This window comes from Ursus arctos, unplaced genomic scaffold (assembly GCF_023065955.2).
Source record: "Ursus arctos isolate Adak ecotype North America unplaced genomic scaffold, UrsArc2.0 scaffold_20, whole genome shotgun sequence".
NCBI lineage: Eukaryota > Metazoa > Chordata > Mammalia > Carnivora > Ursidae > Ursus > Ursus arctos.
The window spans coordinates 46,862,228-46,881,964 of record NW_026622875.1 but is presented as its reverse complement, the minus strand read 5'-3'; the positions used below and the strand labels follow the sequence as shown (position 1 = coordinate 46,881,964).

The 19,737-nt window shown below is 34.6% G+C and overlaps 1 protein-coding gene across 6 annotated transcripts in view; it reads left to right on the top strand.

The window, feature by feature from the left end:
- Nucleotides 1–19,737, top strand: part of NKTR (natural killer cell triggering receptor) — a 54,960-nt gene that overhangs the window by 16,246 nt on the left and 18,977 nt on the right. For 4 of the 6 annotated variants that reach the window (XM_048216043.2, XM_026496805.4, XM_026496806.4 and 1 more), the window contains exons 3-8: nucleotides 6,637–6,711; nucleotides 7,450–7,557; nucleotides 8,283–8,327; nucleotides 10,074–10,161; nucleotides 18,901–18,930; nucleotides 19,457–19,602. In XM_048216043.2, coding sequence (XP_048072000.1) covers nucleotides 6,637–6,711; nucleotides 7,450–7,557; nucleotides 8,283–8,327; nucleotides 10,074–10,161; nucleotides 18,901–18,930; nucleotides 19,457–19,602 — 492 coding nt within the window. Of the gene's footprint in view, nucleotides 1–6,636; nucleotides 6,712–7,449; nucleotides 7,558–8,282; nucleotides 8,328–8,634; nucleotides 8,663–10,073; nucleotides 10,162–15,966; nucleotides 15,995–18,900; nucleotides 18,931–19,456; nucleotides 19,603–19,737 lie in introns of those variants that run through there. The other 2 variants (XM_057316065.1, XM_026496809.4) reach the window with 2 other exon arrangements.

Below are 19,737 nucleotides of genomic sequence, written 5' to 3'. Positions count from 1 at the left end.
GTAATCCATACTTTACTATAATTCTTTTTCCTACATTTTGGTTTTCTTTTTTCTTTTTCCCTCCAAAAGAGCCAGTTTTGGAATTTATTTATCAAGTCTGATACTTTTGTTTTCTAATTTATTAATTTCTGCTTGTACTTTCATTAAAAGCTTTTTATATATTTTCCTAGGTTTGCTTACTGCTTTTTTATTTTCTTTTGAGTGATTAATTTATCTAATCATTAATGAAAATGTTGTATGCATTGATTGGGACAAAGAAATGATACTCAGAACCTTTTGCCTTTTGAGACCTGGCAGCTCTCTAAGATCTGGCCTCATTCTCTGACATCCCGTTCTTTGATTCTCTCATCTCAGCCCATGTCCTTGTCAACTAACTACATGAGCCAATAAATTCTCTTGCGTTGTTGCTGGTACTGTCTGAAGGATACCTTAGTTGAGTGTTGATTGACCTGTCATGAGAAAAGCTCTATGTGCCAAAAAAAAATTACATATCTTAAATCTTATTTGTGTTTTCTTGCTGTTTGCTTTTCTTTGTTTTATATCTTTTTTACTGTGGGTTGCTCTGCCACAGTAATTTGAAAGATGTTTAATGTATTTTTAGTTCTACGGGTGAGTTACATGTTTAAGTATTCCTAAACCGCATTTCCTCTACCTGTTGACTTCCACTATGAAATATGAGGAAGTGGACTTTTTCTAACCAGTTCCACCGCCTCTTGTTGGTTTTAATGTACTGTGATATATATCTTCATGATATATTCTTTAAGTGTGTAAAGCAGAGTACAGTATAGTGTGCATAACATGCTACCTATTTTTTAAACCAAGAAGTGGTTATTTTTATTGTTTACTACTGTTTACTGCTGTTCTAGAAATTCTAGGCAAAATTCTAGACAAGAGAACGATATGAGAACTACATATATCAAGTGTGCTTATTTTTATTTCTTTTAAAATTGAGATAAAATTTACTTATAACATCTTAGTTTCAGGTATACAGCGTAATGATTCGGTATGTATTTTTATTGCAAAATGATCACAGGAAGTCTTGTTAATATCCATCACCACACAGTTAAATTTTTTTCCTTGTGATAACTTCAGTTACATTTTTTTCTTGTAATAAGAACTTTTAAGATCTGTCTAAGCAGACTTATGCTATCTTTTTAAAACAAGAAAAATAAGAGTATATCAGTATTTGCCTGTGTATGTGAAAAGACTGGAAGCATACACATGAAATTAATGAAAGTGATTACCTGTTGACAGAAGTGGGAATAAGACTTTTTCTCACTCTTCACTTTTTTCTACTGTTGGATTTTTTGATCATGAGAACATTGCCTATTCAAAAGAAAACATTTTTAGAAAGTTCTTAAAAATAACAAAAAAAAATTGCCAATACATACTTTGTTTCCCAATAGCTGTAACATTTATATTTTGTAACCATAATTACTATAGTTATTTAGGTTTAATTGTGTTGTAATGGATTTACTGCTCAGTGCCATTCTTTTCCCAGTAGCCTTCTCTCATTAGTTCTTTGAGTCATATCTCAGGTTCATATTTCAAATCGATTTTTTTTAAAGATTTTATTTATTTGAGAGAGTGCAGAACAAGAGAGAGCGAGCGAGCACGAGTGGGGGCTGGGGGGGAGGGGCAAAGGGAGGGAGGGAGAACTTGCTAAGTAGGAGCCTGATGCGCGGCTCCCCAGGACACTGGGATCATGACCTGAGTCCAAGGCAGACGTTTAGCCGGCTGAGCCACTCAGGCGCCCCTCAAATAGATTTTTCAGGATAAAATCTAATTATTGTATTTCCTTTGCTATATATGGAATTCTTTGTTCACAGCCTATTAGTCCCTTTAAGATGGTAGACACTGTTCTGTTGTCTCCAGTTTCTAATGTAAAGCGTCAGAAAGTCAGCCTAATTTCTTTTTCCCTGTAGGTGACATTTTATTGCCTGGATGCTAGAAGGATTCTTTTCTTTAATACTTCTGAAGATAGCTTTTATTAAGCTATGTCTTGATGTCCTGCCACTTGTAATAACTTTTCCTAGTATATAATGAATACTTTTTATCTGTATATCTAGGTATTCCTTCATTTATATTTTGTTAATCTCTGTCTTTGAATAATTTGGTTTTAGTGTTCCTATTTTTATTCAAGTATTTATTGCGTACTTGTCTGTACCAGACACTGTACTAATCAGTGGGGCTAGAATGGTGAATAAAACAGATACAGTCCCTATCCCTCTGCCCTCACACACATCAGTCAGGCCCTAGGGTGGATATAAGTCCATTTTGTTCATACCACTGATGGCTCATCACATTGTTTAAGAATTTGTATTTGTCATTCCCAGCAAAGCTGTGAGCTCCCCAAAATAAACGTTGTGTCTTATATACCGTTGGACAACCTGACACATGGGGAAGATCTCAGTTACATGGGTAAATTGCCTGATTTTGTTGAAATGGTGCACCCATTCCTTAATTTCCTCTTAGATTTTGCTCTCTTCCTACTCACTATGATCTGTTCATACCTTTGTTCTTAATCCTCATCCCTTACTTGTAATTGTATATGTGATAACTCTTTGCCCTTTGTAGTATACCATTTCCTAAATTTTTTTTCCAACCAGTGCTCACTTTTCCAACTACCATATCTTTTATGTCCATGATATATGTCTCGTTTTTCACTACTGTACCTGTAATTCCAGTGCAACTGTTTCTAAGAACAAGAAACAATTTATTGAAAGGTGATGTTCGGTTTTATCCAGATTCTGGGTACTTGCCAATTTTATTCCTGCCACCTAGTGGCCAAATCAGAATTACACCATGACTTAGGTGTGTCTTGGCTTTTTCTTTCTGTAGCCAGTGAGTAATCTCAGTATCGTTCCCCTGTCTTGGCTATCTTGAAGGATCTGCATTTCGGTATGTTGGGATTAAAGTCAGATGCCATTGTTGCTCTGTCATTTTTGTCCTTAATCGTATATTTTTTGCACTACAAACACCATACTGATGCTTATACAATCTAATGCTTATGTAAACCAGTTTCTTTTTTTTTTTTTTTAAAGATTTTATTTATTTATTCGACAGAGATAGAGACAGCCAGAGAGAGAGGGAACTGATGCTTATACAATCTAATGCTTATGTAAACCAGTTTCTTTTTTTTTTTTTTTAAAGATTTTATTTATTTATTCGACAGAGATAGAGACAGCCAGAGAGAGAGGGAACACAAGCAGGGGGAGTGGGAGAGGAAGAAGCAGGCTCATAGCCGAGGAGCCTGATGTGGGGCTTGATCCCATAACGCCGGGATCACGCCCTGAGCCGAAGGCAGACGCTTAACCGCTGTGCCACCCAGGCGCCCCTGTAAACCAATTTCTGATTTTAGTTTTATAGAGCAGTGTATTTTAAGATAATATTGTTGACAATAATGACTGATTAACAGATTACTAAATCTCACTAAAGTATAAGTAGTGTTAACAGTATTTCTGAGATCTTACTCATTCAAAAGCAGGGTCAGTTTCTCAAGAGGCATCAGCAGAGCATGTTAACTTATTACAGGAGATAGTAAATCTCAGGCGTTTACTATTGGGAAATGGGATTGCCATCGCAATCATTTTTTCATCAGTTTGGGAGCCAGAGAATCTTCTCTTCTGCAAATTTATTCTGTCTTTTCCTTAAGTAACTGTAGTTTACACTTTTCTTTTCAATGTTTTATAATCACAGTTAATGCCTGCTGTCACTTGAAAGATAAGTAATCTTCTGAACCATGCTGACTTATTTTTTCTTTAAAGACTATATACATCAGAATATTTTCTATTTTGATTTTCAAAATGATATTGCAATTTAATTGAAAGACACTTGTTGAAAACTTGTTTATCTTGCTAATGATCCTAATAGTTCAAGGTCTTTTGCTGGATACATTTGCTGGACTGTATCCTATAGTGTTCAGTATAAACGTTTTTTATTCAATTTGGAGGGAGTTAATACTGGTATACCTCTTTGTAGGTAGGGATCATCATCTTTTTGTGTTTTCCTTTTTTCTGATAGAAAACGTTGACCTTGCCTTTTGTTTCTAGACTCTTCAAATTGAACATTTACAGGCGTTTTAAATTAAGACACTCTCAACCAATGTCTGAATGTCTGTAGCCTTTCTCTTGTCTTGCAAGCCTGATTGGGTTAATCTGTTCTTTCCATGAAGTTTTAAGTTATTTTTCTGGTTTTGGCAGTGTTTTAAACCTTGCACCATGGTATGGAAGCCAAAACAATTTGGTTTTGTTCTATTTTTTCTTTACTCTGAACAACATAATGCCATGAAGGACGCAAAACCTCTGCTCTAAGCTTTGCCCCATGAGACTGAGAAGTCAGTCAGTACAAATTTTTTTTCTTCACCTAGTTAGAAGGTAAGATATTAGAGGTGAGTGGGTTTTTGGTTTTTTTTAAACATCATTGTCGTTTGGTATCCCTCTCTGAATATTAAACCTGGAAATATAATCACATTTAATTGTTTTCAAATGTATTATGCCACTAGAGGTTTCATAACTCCTAATCATCTGTAAAGGAGAAACTAAAAACATTTGAAACTTTCATCAGCTTTCTTTTGGAGGCACTAAAGGTTTTGATAAAAAGAAACTTGATGTTGAAGTTACTATAGTCTTAGAAGAAGGCTGAGTTTTTGATTGTTTTAATTATATCTTTTATCTTAAAAAGTAACAATCTTACAAGGATCCTAAATATCTAAATATGTTCTCGTCTGCAAAGCTAGATGATTTTGAACTTGACACCAACCTAGCCAGCCATTTCCCAGGGATTTATGAAGATTGATGAAAATACTTTTGTCACACTGGTAAAATATTTCCATGTAAATACATAGTGGTTACGTTACTGTTATTATATGAATTTTTAAAAATTCTGATTTCTTGGGGGCACCTCAGTGGCTCAGTTGGTTGGGTGTCTGACTCTTGATTTTGACTCAGGTCATGATCTCGTGGGTTGTGGGACCAGCCAGAGTTGGGCTCTGCACTCAACAGGGGAGTCTGCTTGAGATTAACTCCCTCTCCCCCTCCTCTCCCCCCCCCCCCCCCGTACGTGCTCGGTCGCTCTCTCTCTCTCTCTCTCTTTCTCTCTCTCAAATAAAATCTTTAAAATTCTAATTTCCTATCTTTTTCTTCATTCCTTTAGACATAAAGGTCAGCTAGAACATTTTGAAATTGCTTTAAAATTTGGCTCCATTGAAGCTATAGACAGAATGACACAGGAAAGTGTTATATGATGCCATTCTTCCACTTTTTATCCCTTAAGGATGTCTGTTATGTAGTAGCTTTGTAGCTTTGTTTTGTCCTCAGAGGAACTGACTGACATGGCCAAGAATAAATTCAGTTCTTAGTGATAAAGAGTAAATCAAATCAGTTTGTGTCTGTGCTGAAAATGACTTATATTGGGTCCACAGTTAATTTTGATTTATTTATAAGTCCCTTTGAGTAAATAGAAATGTTCATTCATAATGGAAAAGATTCTATAGAATAAAGGGAAAGGGGACTCAGGAAAGTGATTGTAAATCAGAATATCATCTTTTACTTTATTGAGAGTCTTTCGTGAGGTCTGCAAAGTCAAGACTACTTTTGTAATAATAAAATTTGCTGTTGTACTCTCATTCACAAGTCGAGTTTTCCAGAGATTACACAATATGTAATGATGTCACCACTCTGACATCTGATAGAACGTGTGCTTTATATCCTTGTGTTTTAAAAATTTCTGAGTTTTAATTTATAATACAGTAAATAGCAATAGATATAACCCACATTGTAAAAGCTCAATAATTTTTAAGAGTTGGAAGGAGTCCTGAGGCCAAAAAGTTTGTGAAGCATTTTTCTGTGGCATAGTTAAATCAAATTTGTAGGCCTGCTCCTTATCATTTCCTGTGTATTGTATGTTTTTTGTCTGTTTTGTGAGTCTTTGGTATTTTTTAGGAGCCATAACCTATTCTGTTTATGCTCTCTCAGGGAATAGGATGTTAGTTTTAGTTGTGAGTGGCAGTTCGAGAGGTCGGCTCTAAATAGTTCTTGCATAAAGGTAGAAAGCTAGATATAGAAGACAGAAGAACTTTCTTCTGACAGTACGGGCCACAGTCACTGTCTTGTGATATGATGTGCTCTCATCACTGGAGGGACTCAAGCATAGACATTAGACAACTATTGAGAATATTTTATTTTATTTTTTTTAATGATTTTTTATTATATTATGTTAGTCACCATACAGTACATCCCCGGTTTCCGATGTAAGGCTCGATGATTCATTAGTTGTGTATAACACCCAGTGCACCATGCAATATTGAGAATATTTTAAAGCAAATCAGTAGTGTTCAGGTAGGCAACTACACTAAAAGGGGATCTAATAATGTAAAGCCCCTTCACAAGATGCTTAAAATCCTAGTTTTAGGGCTGAAACCACTTAGGCTGCCTGTGAATTCTAACACTAACAAATAGAGTGGAATTCTCGTTAGCTGGTATTGCTCGGTTAAATTTTTTCCTGTTAAGTCTTCTGAAAAGTTAAATTACAAAAATGGACCTTTCAGTTTGTTAATTCTATTTATTTTATTTCTCCTATATAGAATGTGGCATATTTAATCATCTTGCTTACCTTTTTTTATGTGTTTTATTACAGTTGGTCGCATTATGTTTCAGCTCTTCTCAGACATTTGTCCAAAAACATGCAAAAACTTCCTTTGCCTATGCTCAGGTAAGTGAATTATTAAATTATTTCCAATGAGAAGTCATGGCTTATAGTTTTTTCTTGCTTTACAGAGTAGGTGTGTTCCGTAAAAAGTGACTGGCTGTAAAATGAGTTTAGCACACTAAAAAATACTGTTTTCACTGATACGAAATCAGGAAAGCATTTCTTAAAGGGTAGAGAAGACAAAGAAATAGTCTTAAAAGTAAAAAAGAAAGTACTACTGTGTGTAATGAAGTCATCTCTAAATATTGTAGTTCATAAATTCTAAATTCCGGTGTTTTGAACAAATTTAGCATTCTATATTCACAAGAAATTTAGGATTAGAAGATAGACAAAACATAATGTGGTTGTTCTTTGTTATCTTTAATTGGATTTATATTTTTTAAAAGTAGAAAAAAATAGGAAAAACGTCTGTAATGTTATTTTAAAATACCAAATTAAATTTTTTAAGTCCATGCTTGGATACACTTAAATACATACACGATCTTTGCACCAACTCCTTGATTGCCCTGTTGTACTGGAGTGATAACCATTTCTAATCCTTCTTTTCTCCTATGTAGAGTCTGTGCCTCACAATTTAACATTTATATGCTGCTTGATATTTAGTTTGTGTGTTGTCACCTCGTTGCCCTATGTTTTGTATCTTACAGTGCCAGCACACAGGAGGGACTTCACAAAGGACTAATTGGATGATTCTTTCCTGGACAGATGTTTGTAGCTAAATTTCACTTCTTTTTTTTCCAGGAGAGAAAGGCCTTGGGAAAACAACTGGGAAGAAGTTATGTTACAAAGGTTCTACATTCCATCGTGTGGTTAAAAACTTCATGATTCAGGGTGGGGACTTCAGCGAAGGTAGAGCTAAAAGTTAAGCTTTTAATAACTCCATCAATCAGTTTCTTAAGTTATCTCATTATATATTAATTATAAATACTGTGTCACAGTATGATGTAAATATTAAGTGGTCAGTAGATGTGTAGAGCAAGAATGTATGAAAAGCAAAATACTAAGACATTTTATTTTGTTTTTATGTACTTTTAATAATAATATTAAAAATAGTTGGTGAATTCCCTTACAATGAATGCCAAGTAGATTTGGATTATTTTTATTCTTCCTGAATTTTGTTGGTGTGATTACTTTTTGAAATAAATGGGTTATGGAGATAATTTTTAATAGTATTTATTATAATAGGAGTGGGCTTTTTTTGGACTTTTATTTTCAAGATGAGGGGCGCCTGGTGGCTCAGTTGTTGGGCATCTGCCTTCGGCCCACGGTGTGATCCCAGAGTCCTGGGTTTGAGTCTCACATCGGGTTCCTCCGCTGGGAGCCTGCTTCTTCCTCTCCCACTCCCCCTGCTTGTGTTCCTTCTCTCGCTGGCTGCTTCTCTCTCTGTCAAATAAGTAAATAAAATCTTTAAAAAAAAAAAAAGAAAAAGATGAAGTTAATTGAGGATTTGTGGAATTTTGATTATAGCAATTACAAGGTGTTAGCTTTAGCAAATTGAAAGCATAAAAAGTAATTTATATGTATTAATATATTTTTAATTTTCATTATAATTTAATGTAGCTCATTATTCGCAGGTAATGGAAAAGGTGGAGAATCAATTTATGGTGGCTATTTTAAAGGTAAGGCTTAATATTTTATAGTCCTTTGTTTCAGTTCTGATATTAAAGCAAATTTGATCATGTACTTTTAATGAGGAGAGGTTTACTTATAGTTCACTTTTTGCATGAAACTAATGCTGCATGAAAATACTTTATTTGCATGAACTTGGGGATAAATTATATTATAATATGTAACTTTTAATTGACAAGATTAATTAAGGCTAACTTTATGGTTAAACATGACTTTCAGCATGGAGGTTAGGCAACTATATACATGAAAACTCCTATCTTCCTGCCTAAAACTGTCAACATATTCTTTTGTTTATAGAGAATGTGGTCTTTTGCAAAATGAAAAGGTAAGAGAACGAAGCTCAGTAACACAAACTCCAATTCTGTTCCCTTGCACCCTTCCTAATAAATTTATGGACAGCCTGGGTTAGGTTGTGGCTGGATTTCTTATATTGCTTGAAGACTTGGAAAATTCTGTATACTATTTCATACATGCATCTGTATCTTTTTTCTTTTCCCAATGGGTTATTAGTTCTACATCAGAGAAAAAAAATCTAGTCGTGTTTTTTTCCCCCTAAACCAAGCAGTTTCTTTGAATAAAAGTTGGTATTTCCTACTTTCTCAAAGGTTTGTATGTTTTCTTTTGTATACTAGAACTATATGATTGTGTTTTATTCCTACAGTAGTAGTATTTGCATAAATCTAACTATTGCACTTGCCCCAAAAAGCCTTAGAAAAGTCAGTTGCAGAGATTTATAATGGGATCCAATCTTACTAGATTTAATGCCATGATAGCTTCAGTGTTATAATAGTCTTTTATATTTCTTTTGGGGAAAAATGGATTACTACTCTTTTTCAGAAGCCTGTTCCCAAGGTAATCATTTTTTAAAGTTTTCTATGTTTCTGTTTGTTCTAAAGAAAGACTTGTTTGTATGAATGTTACAAGGAAATTTAAATTAGTTTTGAGGATATTTCTGCTGGAATTAAAATCATCTCTGAGTGATCTTTATAACAGTTTTTCCTTTGAACCAGTAGGAAGCAGCTCGTTAGCTGGTTCTATCCGCTTGTAGCAATTTGAAACTAATGTCATAGGCCACTTTATTGTGGTTGTTCCCTGTGGCAGATACTTGTGTATCTTAAAATTATATTTTGCCTTTTAAGTTCTTGTTTTTATGGGACTTTCCTCCTTAGATAATTTGTTATCCTATCTGTTAGGAGTCTGTATACTTGATTTAATTTATGTACATCCTTACAGGTTAATCTATGTAACTTATTGGTTTTTGCTCTCATAGTCTAGCTTCAATATAGTTGAATAAGTTTACCATGTAGAAATTAAGCACATAAGATTATTAAACTTCTCCCAATAAGAGTGTGTTAAGCAAGATAATTGGAAAGTTGAAGAAAATGAGCTTTACCGTAGAGATTTTTCTAAAATCTCTTTACTGGTTTTCCCTGAAAGTTAATAGTTTACATATTATTTAGCCAAAGTATGTTATTACTAAAAGTGACTGTTCTAAGGCTGTTTGTATAAAGCATTAAATATATGTTCTTTTCCTCAAGGCTTTAAGTAGTATTTTTGGTCTAAAATGCTTTTGTTATTTGATTAGTTAAAAAAATTTTTTTCTAAATATTCAGACAAGTATCTTTACTGACCAGAAGAGGAATTTCATCCTTGCTTTCTATTTATTACTGTGAACATTACACTTTTAAAAGTGGCTTATAATTGGAGACTGACGAATTTGTGTTTTCTTCAAACAGATGAAAACTTTATTCTCAAACATGACAGAGCGTTCCTTTTGTCAATGGCAAATCGAGGGAAACATACCAATGGTTCCCAGTTTTTCATGTGAGTAGGCATAATTCAGAGATGAGCTATTCTTAAACAGAGAAGCGCTGTTCATGAGAAAGATGGTATAGTTAAACCAAGTTTAAATGCTAGAATTCTGTCAAATTGGACTTTGTTATTAATTTCTAACGTTACAGAAACTGGTAAGCTCTAACAACCGCCTCAGCGTTCAGCATATATCCTCCATTTGAAGAATGGTACTTAAAAGGTGTAACTTGAAGATGTACATTATTTTCGAAGTATGTTGTCATCTTAAGAAAATAAATTGGCTTTGACTTAACAAATTTGGGGGCTCAGTTTACCAAAACTAGATTGGAACATAAACTGTTGATCAGCATTTAAAAATTGTTCAGAGACTAGGACTAGATGTGCCCTTGGCCTGGAGAACAAGTTGTTTTGAGTAAACCATTGTGTGGTTGCTTTTTCTCTTATTGTTGCTCTTTGAGCTAATTTGAGAGATACTATTTTCTGATACCGCACAGAGATGAGTGACTTTGCTGTTGCATCAGCATTGTAAAGAACTTAAATCTTTTGAGAGCTCTGTGCATAATTGAATTAACCCAGTATTGCTGTCATTACCACCAAAATTTATGAGATTAGCACTCAGGAGGAAACTTTAGAATGCTAAATTTGCTTTTTACTTTTTTTATTTTTTATTTTTATTTTATTTTTAAGATTTTCTTTATTTGACAGAGAGGGCACAAGCAGGGGGAGCGTTAGGCAGAGGGAGAGGGAGAAGCAGGCTCCCCTGCAGAGCAGGGAGCCTGATGTGGGGTTCGATCCCAGGGTCTTGGGATCTTGACCTGAGCCAAAGGCAGTCACTCAACCAACTGAGCCACTCAGGTGCCCCTAAATTTGCTTTTTAAAAAAACAAGCACCTTTTCATGTACATACAGGCACAACCAAAACCGTACTTTTTCTCATCTGAAAGACCTCTGGCATACTTTTAGTTATATTCTTATCTAAAGCTACTCTAAAGCCTATTTTTATTATAATCCCAGGATTTAAAATAGGAAAGGTAATTGGCTAGCATGAAGTTTAATGCTTTTGATTGGAAGTAAATCTCTATAGTTGTACTATATATGTCGGAGAAGTATTTTATTCATGGTTTGTCAGAGAAAGTTCTTGTCATCTTTCCGAATGGACGAGTATGAATGGCGCTTCCCTGTCTTTAAAGAAGTAAATTATTCATGTAAAATCTCACATTTTAAATTTGTCTGCAAAATAGATTTCCAACATGATCTGATAAAGTTCAGATAAGGGGCATTCTGTTCCTAAGAATGTCCTAAAAAATGGAAAGCTAATGGAAGATGACAGTGTTTGGAGTTGTGCAGGAAAAAAGGAAGATGGAAAACATTTGTTCCTAGATCATGTTTTGATCCCATAGAGCAGTAGTTATTAATACTTCTATACTAGAGTATTTTTCTTTCCTTAAACTTCTTAAGGGCCAAAAAAAAAAAGTAGTGGGAAATATTTTGAAAAACTTCTTTTATAGTAATTTAATATAAAACTATTTACTCTTTGATTGAGGTTTCCCATTTCCATTTTTAAGCTTATCTGAACTGTGAACATGATAAACTAATGAAATTCATTGGTCAAGAAGCTACCATCTGAGGGCTCTAAAGTTTCTTTTAGATTTACTTTTTTTATGTCAGTACATTAAAATTTATCAGGTAGCAGCAGCTTCTTCCCATTGTTACATACGAATTAGCTTGTTTAATCAAATGTTAAGAGTAAAAACTGCTGCAGGTACATACATTAATTACCATCCAGTATATGAGGAGGTTCTCCTTTCAAAAATTTTATTTTGTTTCTATGTTATTTAGTATTTGCTTAAGTCTTTTGTAGGAATGCTTAGTATCAAACAGAACTATGGCCATTGCTGTTTCTCCATAGTTTAATTTTACATTGGACTGCTATTTTTGGCAATTAATGCCAAATGAAAATTTTAACATCCATGAATTAGGATTAAAAATTTTAAGCTTTGTTTTCATGATTAACTGTAGATGGCACTAAAATCATTGTGAACTTGTGTTGAAAGAAAATTTTCTGCTTTTAGTTTGAAATTTACTTCTGGAAATCAGTTTGCAGTTAAAAGCAATCTTGGAAGTAATTTAGTGTTTTTGTACATAAAAAAAAAATCCTTACCTCTTTTTTTTTTTTTTTCTTTGGAAGATATTTTTGTGGCATGTGCTTTTTTTATGCTGGCTGAAAGTACCGGTTTCCCACGGGTTGAAGGATAAAATAAAACTAACATTCACCTTTCTGAACAAAACACTGCCTTGCTTTTGTAGAAAGGGAAAATGGAGATGACGGCCCATAAAAAGAAAAATCTTTGAAAATTTCTGTCTTGCAAGCCCAAATCCTTTTGGAGTTGGAAGTAGTGAAAAAGTATAATGTACTATCTTCAAGCTGTGTCTGTGATCTCAGCTAAGCACTCTAAAAGCTGGGGCTGCCAGGGCTGGCGGTGGCAGAGCTGTCGGCCGCCCGAGGGTGGTGCTGCGCTTCTCCCTCTCACCACAGCTCTGCCTGGGGCGTCTCAAACAACTCTTTGCATTCCAGGCAGGAAAGGGTAGTGTGATAATGGGTGGTAAAACACCAAGAAGTGCCTTTATAGTTCCGGTTTTACAGGCTTAATAAGGACTTTTAATACATCCTTGCAAAATTGTATTTGTAGTTCATATTCTAAATTTACTACTTTGTAATTCCTAAGGAGTAAATTTGGTGCTATTAGTGTATTTGCAAAATATTCCTCAAAGATTTTTGTGCTTCGTGTGCAATAACTATTGTCTTCATTACTGACGCATTTAAAACTTCCCCTTCCTAAGGCATACATCATTTTTATTAGACGTTAATTGTGCATATATTGCTTTCTTTGGATGGAACAATTCTGTATATAATAAAAATCAGATTTTCTACTATAAAGCTATTCGTAATTTTGCAGTAACTGCTTATATCTACTACTGTATTAGTCAAAATGATTTTGTTTTGGGGGGCCTGCTATTTTTTTTTTTTAAATAGTACTGCTCAAGAAACATGGCAGAAGTGATAGATGGCATTGTCCCCATGAATCACTAAGGAAATAATGGTTTGTTCATGTTGAGGTATTTTTGAAGGAATTCGAAGACCTGGAACCAAAGTAGTAACCAAGTAGTAACCAAGTTAACTCAGTATTTAGTCATTTTGTTCTTTTTATTATTTATTTTTAGAGGCCAAACACTAGGAAGAAACCATAATAAAAGCTATAGAATTATAAAGTCTTAAGGTGGAAAAGGATTTCAAGATCATCTCGTCCAACCTTTTCCTTGGACACACAGGGAAACGGGTTTCTTTTCCTTTGGCTGTAACAGTCTGTTAATTCTCTAATTTTCATTGTTGTACTATACATTCATCGAAAAGATAAAGAAGATATTTGGTGAAGTAGTCATTAGAAGGATTAGGTGGTTTATAGTTTTGTATTAAACAATGATTTCTTGGGTTAGAGCTACTGTTATAGCTATCAGGAGACGTTGGTTCTGGTTTTATTTGCTGTTTACCCTCAGTTAGTTTTGCAAAACTAAGTATCTATCCCATTCTCAAAGATAAAGTAAACATTTTGGCATGAAAATTTGGACATAAAGGGAAGAAAGTGTTTTGTAGGTTGATCCTCAGTTTCTGAATATGTGGAATGATTTGTGTGCAAACATCATCTTGCCTAAAGGGAAGTAGTTGTAATTGCCTAATTTCCATCAGTCTGAAAGGTGCTGCAAAGAAGCTTCAGGCTCATTTGCCTAAATTAGGCAGCAGTCTTCATCAGCTGCAAACAGAACATTGACGTAGTGGTGACATTTGTCTCCCTTTGCTTGATCTGTGCGAACAGTATGTACAGCCATGGATTAGAAAGACCTGCAGAGCTTTGGAGAACAGTCTCTGTCGTTGGTCACTGTCACTGGTCATGATAATGATAAAAATTTAAGAAAACAAGATAACGTAGAAAAGTAAAACTTCAAGCAAAAAGCGTTAACAGGTATAAATAGGACTATGGGAGGAAAATACAAAGTAGTTCCAGGATATGTTCTAACCGGACTTGGAAATGGCTGCTCATCTGAGTGGGAGAGAACTGTTTATCGTTTCAGAGCAAAGCAAGGGGAGGTGAAGAGTGGTTTGGTGTTAAGGGTTTTTAAAGCTGTGTTGCCATTTGGGCTAGCAAAAATAAATTTGGGCAGAAATGCATTTTCCCTCCACATATTCATGAATCTGTATGAGAAGAAATGCTAGGAAGTGTCAATAACCGGGAGGTTCTAGTATTTCCTTCCTTTTTTAGGGGTAGTATCTTTATGTATACAATTGCAAGATTTTTCATCAACAAAGATATTGATGAAACTTAACCATAAACCAAGTTCTCTATCAGGGTGTCACCTTTGACATCCAGTCTCAGTATCACTTAGTGTTTATATGACATATGTATTAGCAACCTGGAAGGAATTTTGTATCTAGTAGTGTTTGATGTGTATTATGTTAACATTTGTGCTGAATTTTTGAAAGCTATTTGGTGACTTTTGGAACACACAGGGAGAGCTCTGTAACATGGCTTGATTAGTTTCCATGGTCTTTACACAAACTGTGTCTCTTTATATAATTTGGTGCCTCTTCCGTATGGTGTGGTAGTTTCAGGAGTTGAAGGAAAAAATTGCTTGTTCAAGGCTACATGGACAGAAATAGGTTATCTTTATGTTCATACTACTTGACACCTGGAGTCTCTTTTTTTTTTTTTTACAACATTCATTGAAAATACCACATTATTTGAAACATTATATTCTTTTTGACAGTAATTCATGTATCAATGCCTTTATAAGAAATTAAAGCTTGTTTTTAAATATTTTAAGATTTAATAGTCTGAAACCTTTATAAAGAATTTTGTCCACTATATATAATATGGATTTTGGTCTGAGTATATTTGATATGTTTAAATTTTAATAGAGTTAAAGTTGTTTAGACTGTATTTTTTGAAAAAAATTTTTTTACAATGGGGAAAATCAGAGATTAGGCAGGAAAAAGCAAGTATCATGGCCAAAATTTGACAGCATACTTTATACTTTCATCTCTCTTGCCTTTTTATACTTTGAGAAGATCCTTAAAATTCTAGTTATGCTGCTTTATTGTTTCATTATTATTATTATTATTATTTTCAGGGACTTAACTACAGAAGTATATGGAAGGCAGTAAACAGAAATTATAGTACAAACTTTGCTCACTTATTCCTGATTGTGGTCTGTTGTGTGTGATGAAAAAAAGATTTCAAATGTAGAAACATGAAAGATTTTTTACTACTTGCAGTGAATTACTAAAAAGAGAGAAAGTTCCCTGAAATTTTGTTTTGATTTCTCTTAACTCAGTTCTTTTCATTGAAATTTTTGCTTTCCACTGGTAGTAACTGCTCCTGGGCATTCAGATTTTTACATTCACGTATGTACTCAGGATACATTACTCTCTTTTTGAGAAAGATGTTGGTTGACTTAGGTAGTTTGTAGGATTTGCAAAGCGAAATATAATGTTTGGTTACTCACACTCCAGTGTTACAGTATTAAGGCTCTGAGCAGATTCCCACTTTCACCACAGTGTTTTTCTTAAGCATAGTTCGTCTCTACATACATATCCTATGTGAAAGAAAATTTAGAGCCCTCCATTTTAAAAAAGCTTTCTTGCTTTGCATAAAACTTGAAAATATTTAATTTCAAAGTTATATTGATATTAAAACATAGATTCAGTCTTGTCTTAAAAGTGTATTACAATTTATTTCTTGCCATTTTTGTGTAAAATTTACAGAAAGAGTGTTACACCGTGCGCTCCAAAGGTAATGTCTCATTACTCTAAGGCTCTCTTTTTCTTTCTTTGCCTTTATCTCTTTAATCCTGTTGTTATGTGCATTGAACCATTTTAAGAAAAACTTTCTGCTTGATTTATGGCAGCAATACATGTAAAACAAGTGTGTTTTATTGTTGGTGGTTAATCCTGGGAAGTATAATTTCGGTGGCTTGTTTCCACACCTCTTCTGGGGGAGGGCGGGAAAGAGGGTGTATTATATATAATGGTTTAGATTGCATTTCAGTACAGAACTGTTAATTTCTGTATAAGGCCAAAATCTTCTTTGATAATGGTATAATAATGCAGATTGTTTTTTGGAGTAATAGTGACACTTTTCAGTTTTTGGAATTTACAAAGTTTAAATGAATCCTCATGCATATATTTTTAAAGTGTGTTCAGGGGGTGGAGGAAACTGGAAAATCAGTGTCTAAGTGACAGGAGAAAATGGAATTGTGAAAATATTGAAAGCTTTTATAATTTGAAATGTTCTTTGTGGTTCTTTCTCCTTTAGGTATGTTTTCATAAGTATGTATAAACTTACATATTTACGGTAGCCTCTGGCCTTAAGGTCTGAACGTACTGAGTGTCACCACTGCATGGGTCTTTACCACTGTATAGTTTTGAAAGATCAGTACAATTAAGAGTTGGAGGGATGAGATCTCTTTGTCTGGTTGAGTGGGATTGAGTAGCTTGGACCAAGTATATCATTTCTCCCTGCCCATTTGGCAGTGTCCTCTGTTTATCCATGTCTGGTGTTAGCCTAGTGCCAGTCTGCCTGCTTTACACTGTTATTTCTACTCCTGCAATGTAGGCTGAGAATCCTGAGGGGCTTCTTTGTTAAGATACTTTCAGTATTCTTAATATGTAGTCTAACCTGATTTAAGTATACATTTGTATTTCTGCCTCCTGAATTGTGGGTGCAAGCGATGGACTTAATTATTCACACAAGTTTAGGCACAGCAGTCCAGCTGAAGTTTGTCCCTGAAATAATTGTTCTTGTCTTCATTTGTTTTCTTCACTATTGCAGTAAAGGACCAAGTTTTTTTTGTCTTCAGTTGTCATTTGAATTCAAAACAAAACTGGAATCTGTCATAAAGCTAGCAATTCCGTCCTCAAATTGAGTCTCAAGTAGTATGTTGCTATTTCACTGGGGTTAGCTAGAGTGTTTTCATTTCACCATTTGCTCCAAAGATTTGCCATAAGGTGGTTTTTACCAGACTCTGTTAGCCAGTGTGGCAAACTGAATGGGGTTCTGTGCATTTTAAAAAAATTTGTAGGCTTTTCCCAAAAAGACCTGAGAGTTTGAGAGACAGGATCAAGGAAGGAGGAGGAATATAACTAATCAATAAACTACTCCTTGTTTTCACTGCTACGTATTTGAAATCGATCCCATAACATTGTAGGACATTTTTTCCTTTACAAATTTTACCTCTTACATCTTTCATACAATGGGATCACTGTCTAGCATATGTACTAATTTCTTCCTGTCATAAGCGTGCTTTGGTAACGTTTTACATATATGGGAAGCACATTTCCATTTTAAGGTTATTATCCAAAGTAGTTTCTGGATGCTAGTTTAATTATTTGAGCATTAGTTCCTCACCTGCTTTCCAGATTTTCTGTCTTTTTTTCTTTCTTCTGTTTTTACTCATTTTTTACTATTATATCAGCTTGAATTACAACTTCTCAGTCTTCTAAGGAGAATTTGAGACTTTGTGGTTTTAAAACTCAAGATTGCTTTTAAAATTCTGGAACTTCTTAAATTGACAATTTTTAAAATTAAATTCTGTAGTGCTTTTACAGAACTGAATATTCTTAATGTAAGTATAAATGTTACCATTCCTCATAGAATAATGATTTTTAACATTGTTGTGAAGGTTAAAATTGTGTTTTGTTGAGTTACATGTAATATGGGAGATCCTAGCACAATTGACTGCTTTAACTATGGCCTGATATGCAGTGTCCTTTCTCAAATTCTTCTATTTCTCATTCTTATAAACTCAAATTTTTGTAGTACATACTTCTGAGTCTAGTTTTCTGCTTTTGAATTTTTTCACTGCAATTCACATAGTGTGAAGATTTGTGAAAATGCTGTGGGAAACAACCAGTTTGGGTTCAAAATGTCTTAACAAAATAAATGTACCCCATAGGCTTCCCAAGAATGACTGTCTGCCAGTTTGTGACTGTTGAAGAAGCAGGTTGGGCATTTTGTGGGCCATAGAAATGTAAAGTGTCTATAATGTTACCACCCATCATTACTCACTTGCTGTCAGAAGTGTTAACAGAGGGAAAGTTTGCTCCCTATTGTGTTTTCAGAGTTGCTTTGAGTGGCAGAGCTTCACCTTAGGTGGGAGGGGCAGGAAGTTCTGGAAACAGGACTCCTGAGGCTTACCTCCATCTGCCTACTTAAAAGATGCAGACTGACTCAGTATGAGAAATAACAAATAGAAGAACTCATTTAGGTGTGGGGGCCAGGTATTGATCACACTTTTCTTTCCTTAGGGCTAATGATAGTGCTTTTTATTCTCTTTAATTATCTTGATAAATTTTGAGTTTGTGTTTGCTTTTGTTTTGGATTCGAGAGTAACTTTAATGTATTTTTATGCTATTTCAAAGCTGTTTCATACATATGTATAAGAGTAGTCTTCATATTGGAGAAATAAATACAACTTTGTAATTTGTTATAATCTTGAGTGATTTTTTTTTAACCAGTAAAATGGCTACTATTGATGTTTGTAAGGTTTTTAAGTTTAGATGTATACCACATTTAACTTTTTCCTTATCTTTTTATCTTTACCTCTTTGTTCTCTACATGTTGTGCTTTAAACCCTTCTGCTCTGTTCACCTGAACACCTGGTTTTCGCCATCTTCTTTGTGTTGATGTTTATTACACAGTACCACAAAACCTGCTCCACACCTGGATGGGTAAGAGTGATATTTTATTACCTTGGGGAGTTGTTTGGGTGGTCAGTCCAATACAGGTTGGATCATGGGTGAACCTCAAGGGGGTGCTCTTGATCTCTGGGTTAATCTCATAGCCAAGCCCCTTCTTAAGGATCACAGGTTGGTCAGTCCTGAGAACTCATAGCTGTCATGTCACTGAATGGGGTCTTTATCTGGGCACATGGGTAGACTCCCAGTCGTGCGCTCGAGTGAACCTGTAGCAATAGTTTCTGAGTATCAAGAGCAATCTGACTGTTCTCAGACTCTTTACCATAAAATAGTTAAGAAATATTGTTTAGGCAGAAAACTGAGGCCCAGTTTGAATAATTGTTGTTTTTTCCTTTTATAAAGCAGATTTCAAGTTCTAATTCCCTTCTAGTTGTTTCATTCATCAAACACTTTGCTTTTATTTAAAGGTCTATAGACACATCATTTATAGCAGTTTTGATTACTACTTATGGCTTAATCGTCATCAAACCAATTCTTTCCTGAATTTGTATTGTGACAGGGTTCATGTTGTCTTTGGATTAGTTATTTCTGGTTTTGAAGTAATCGAACAGATTGAAAATCTGAAAACAGATGCTGCAAGCAGACCTTATGCGGATGTGCGTGTTATTGACTGTGGGGTGCTTGCCACAAAATCAACAAAAGATGGTAAGAGTTTTTGGGAAGTGGAGGGAGCTAGGATATAGGTAAAACATGTTGACGACTATAACTTAAATATACCTCCAGGATTTTAGTAGTGGAGGAAACCATACAAGTAGTATAGCGATATCCCTGATGCTTCTG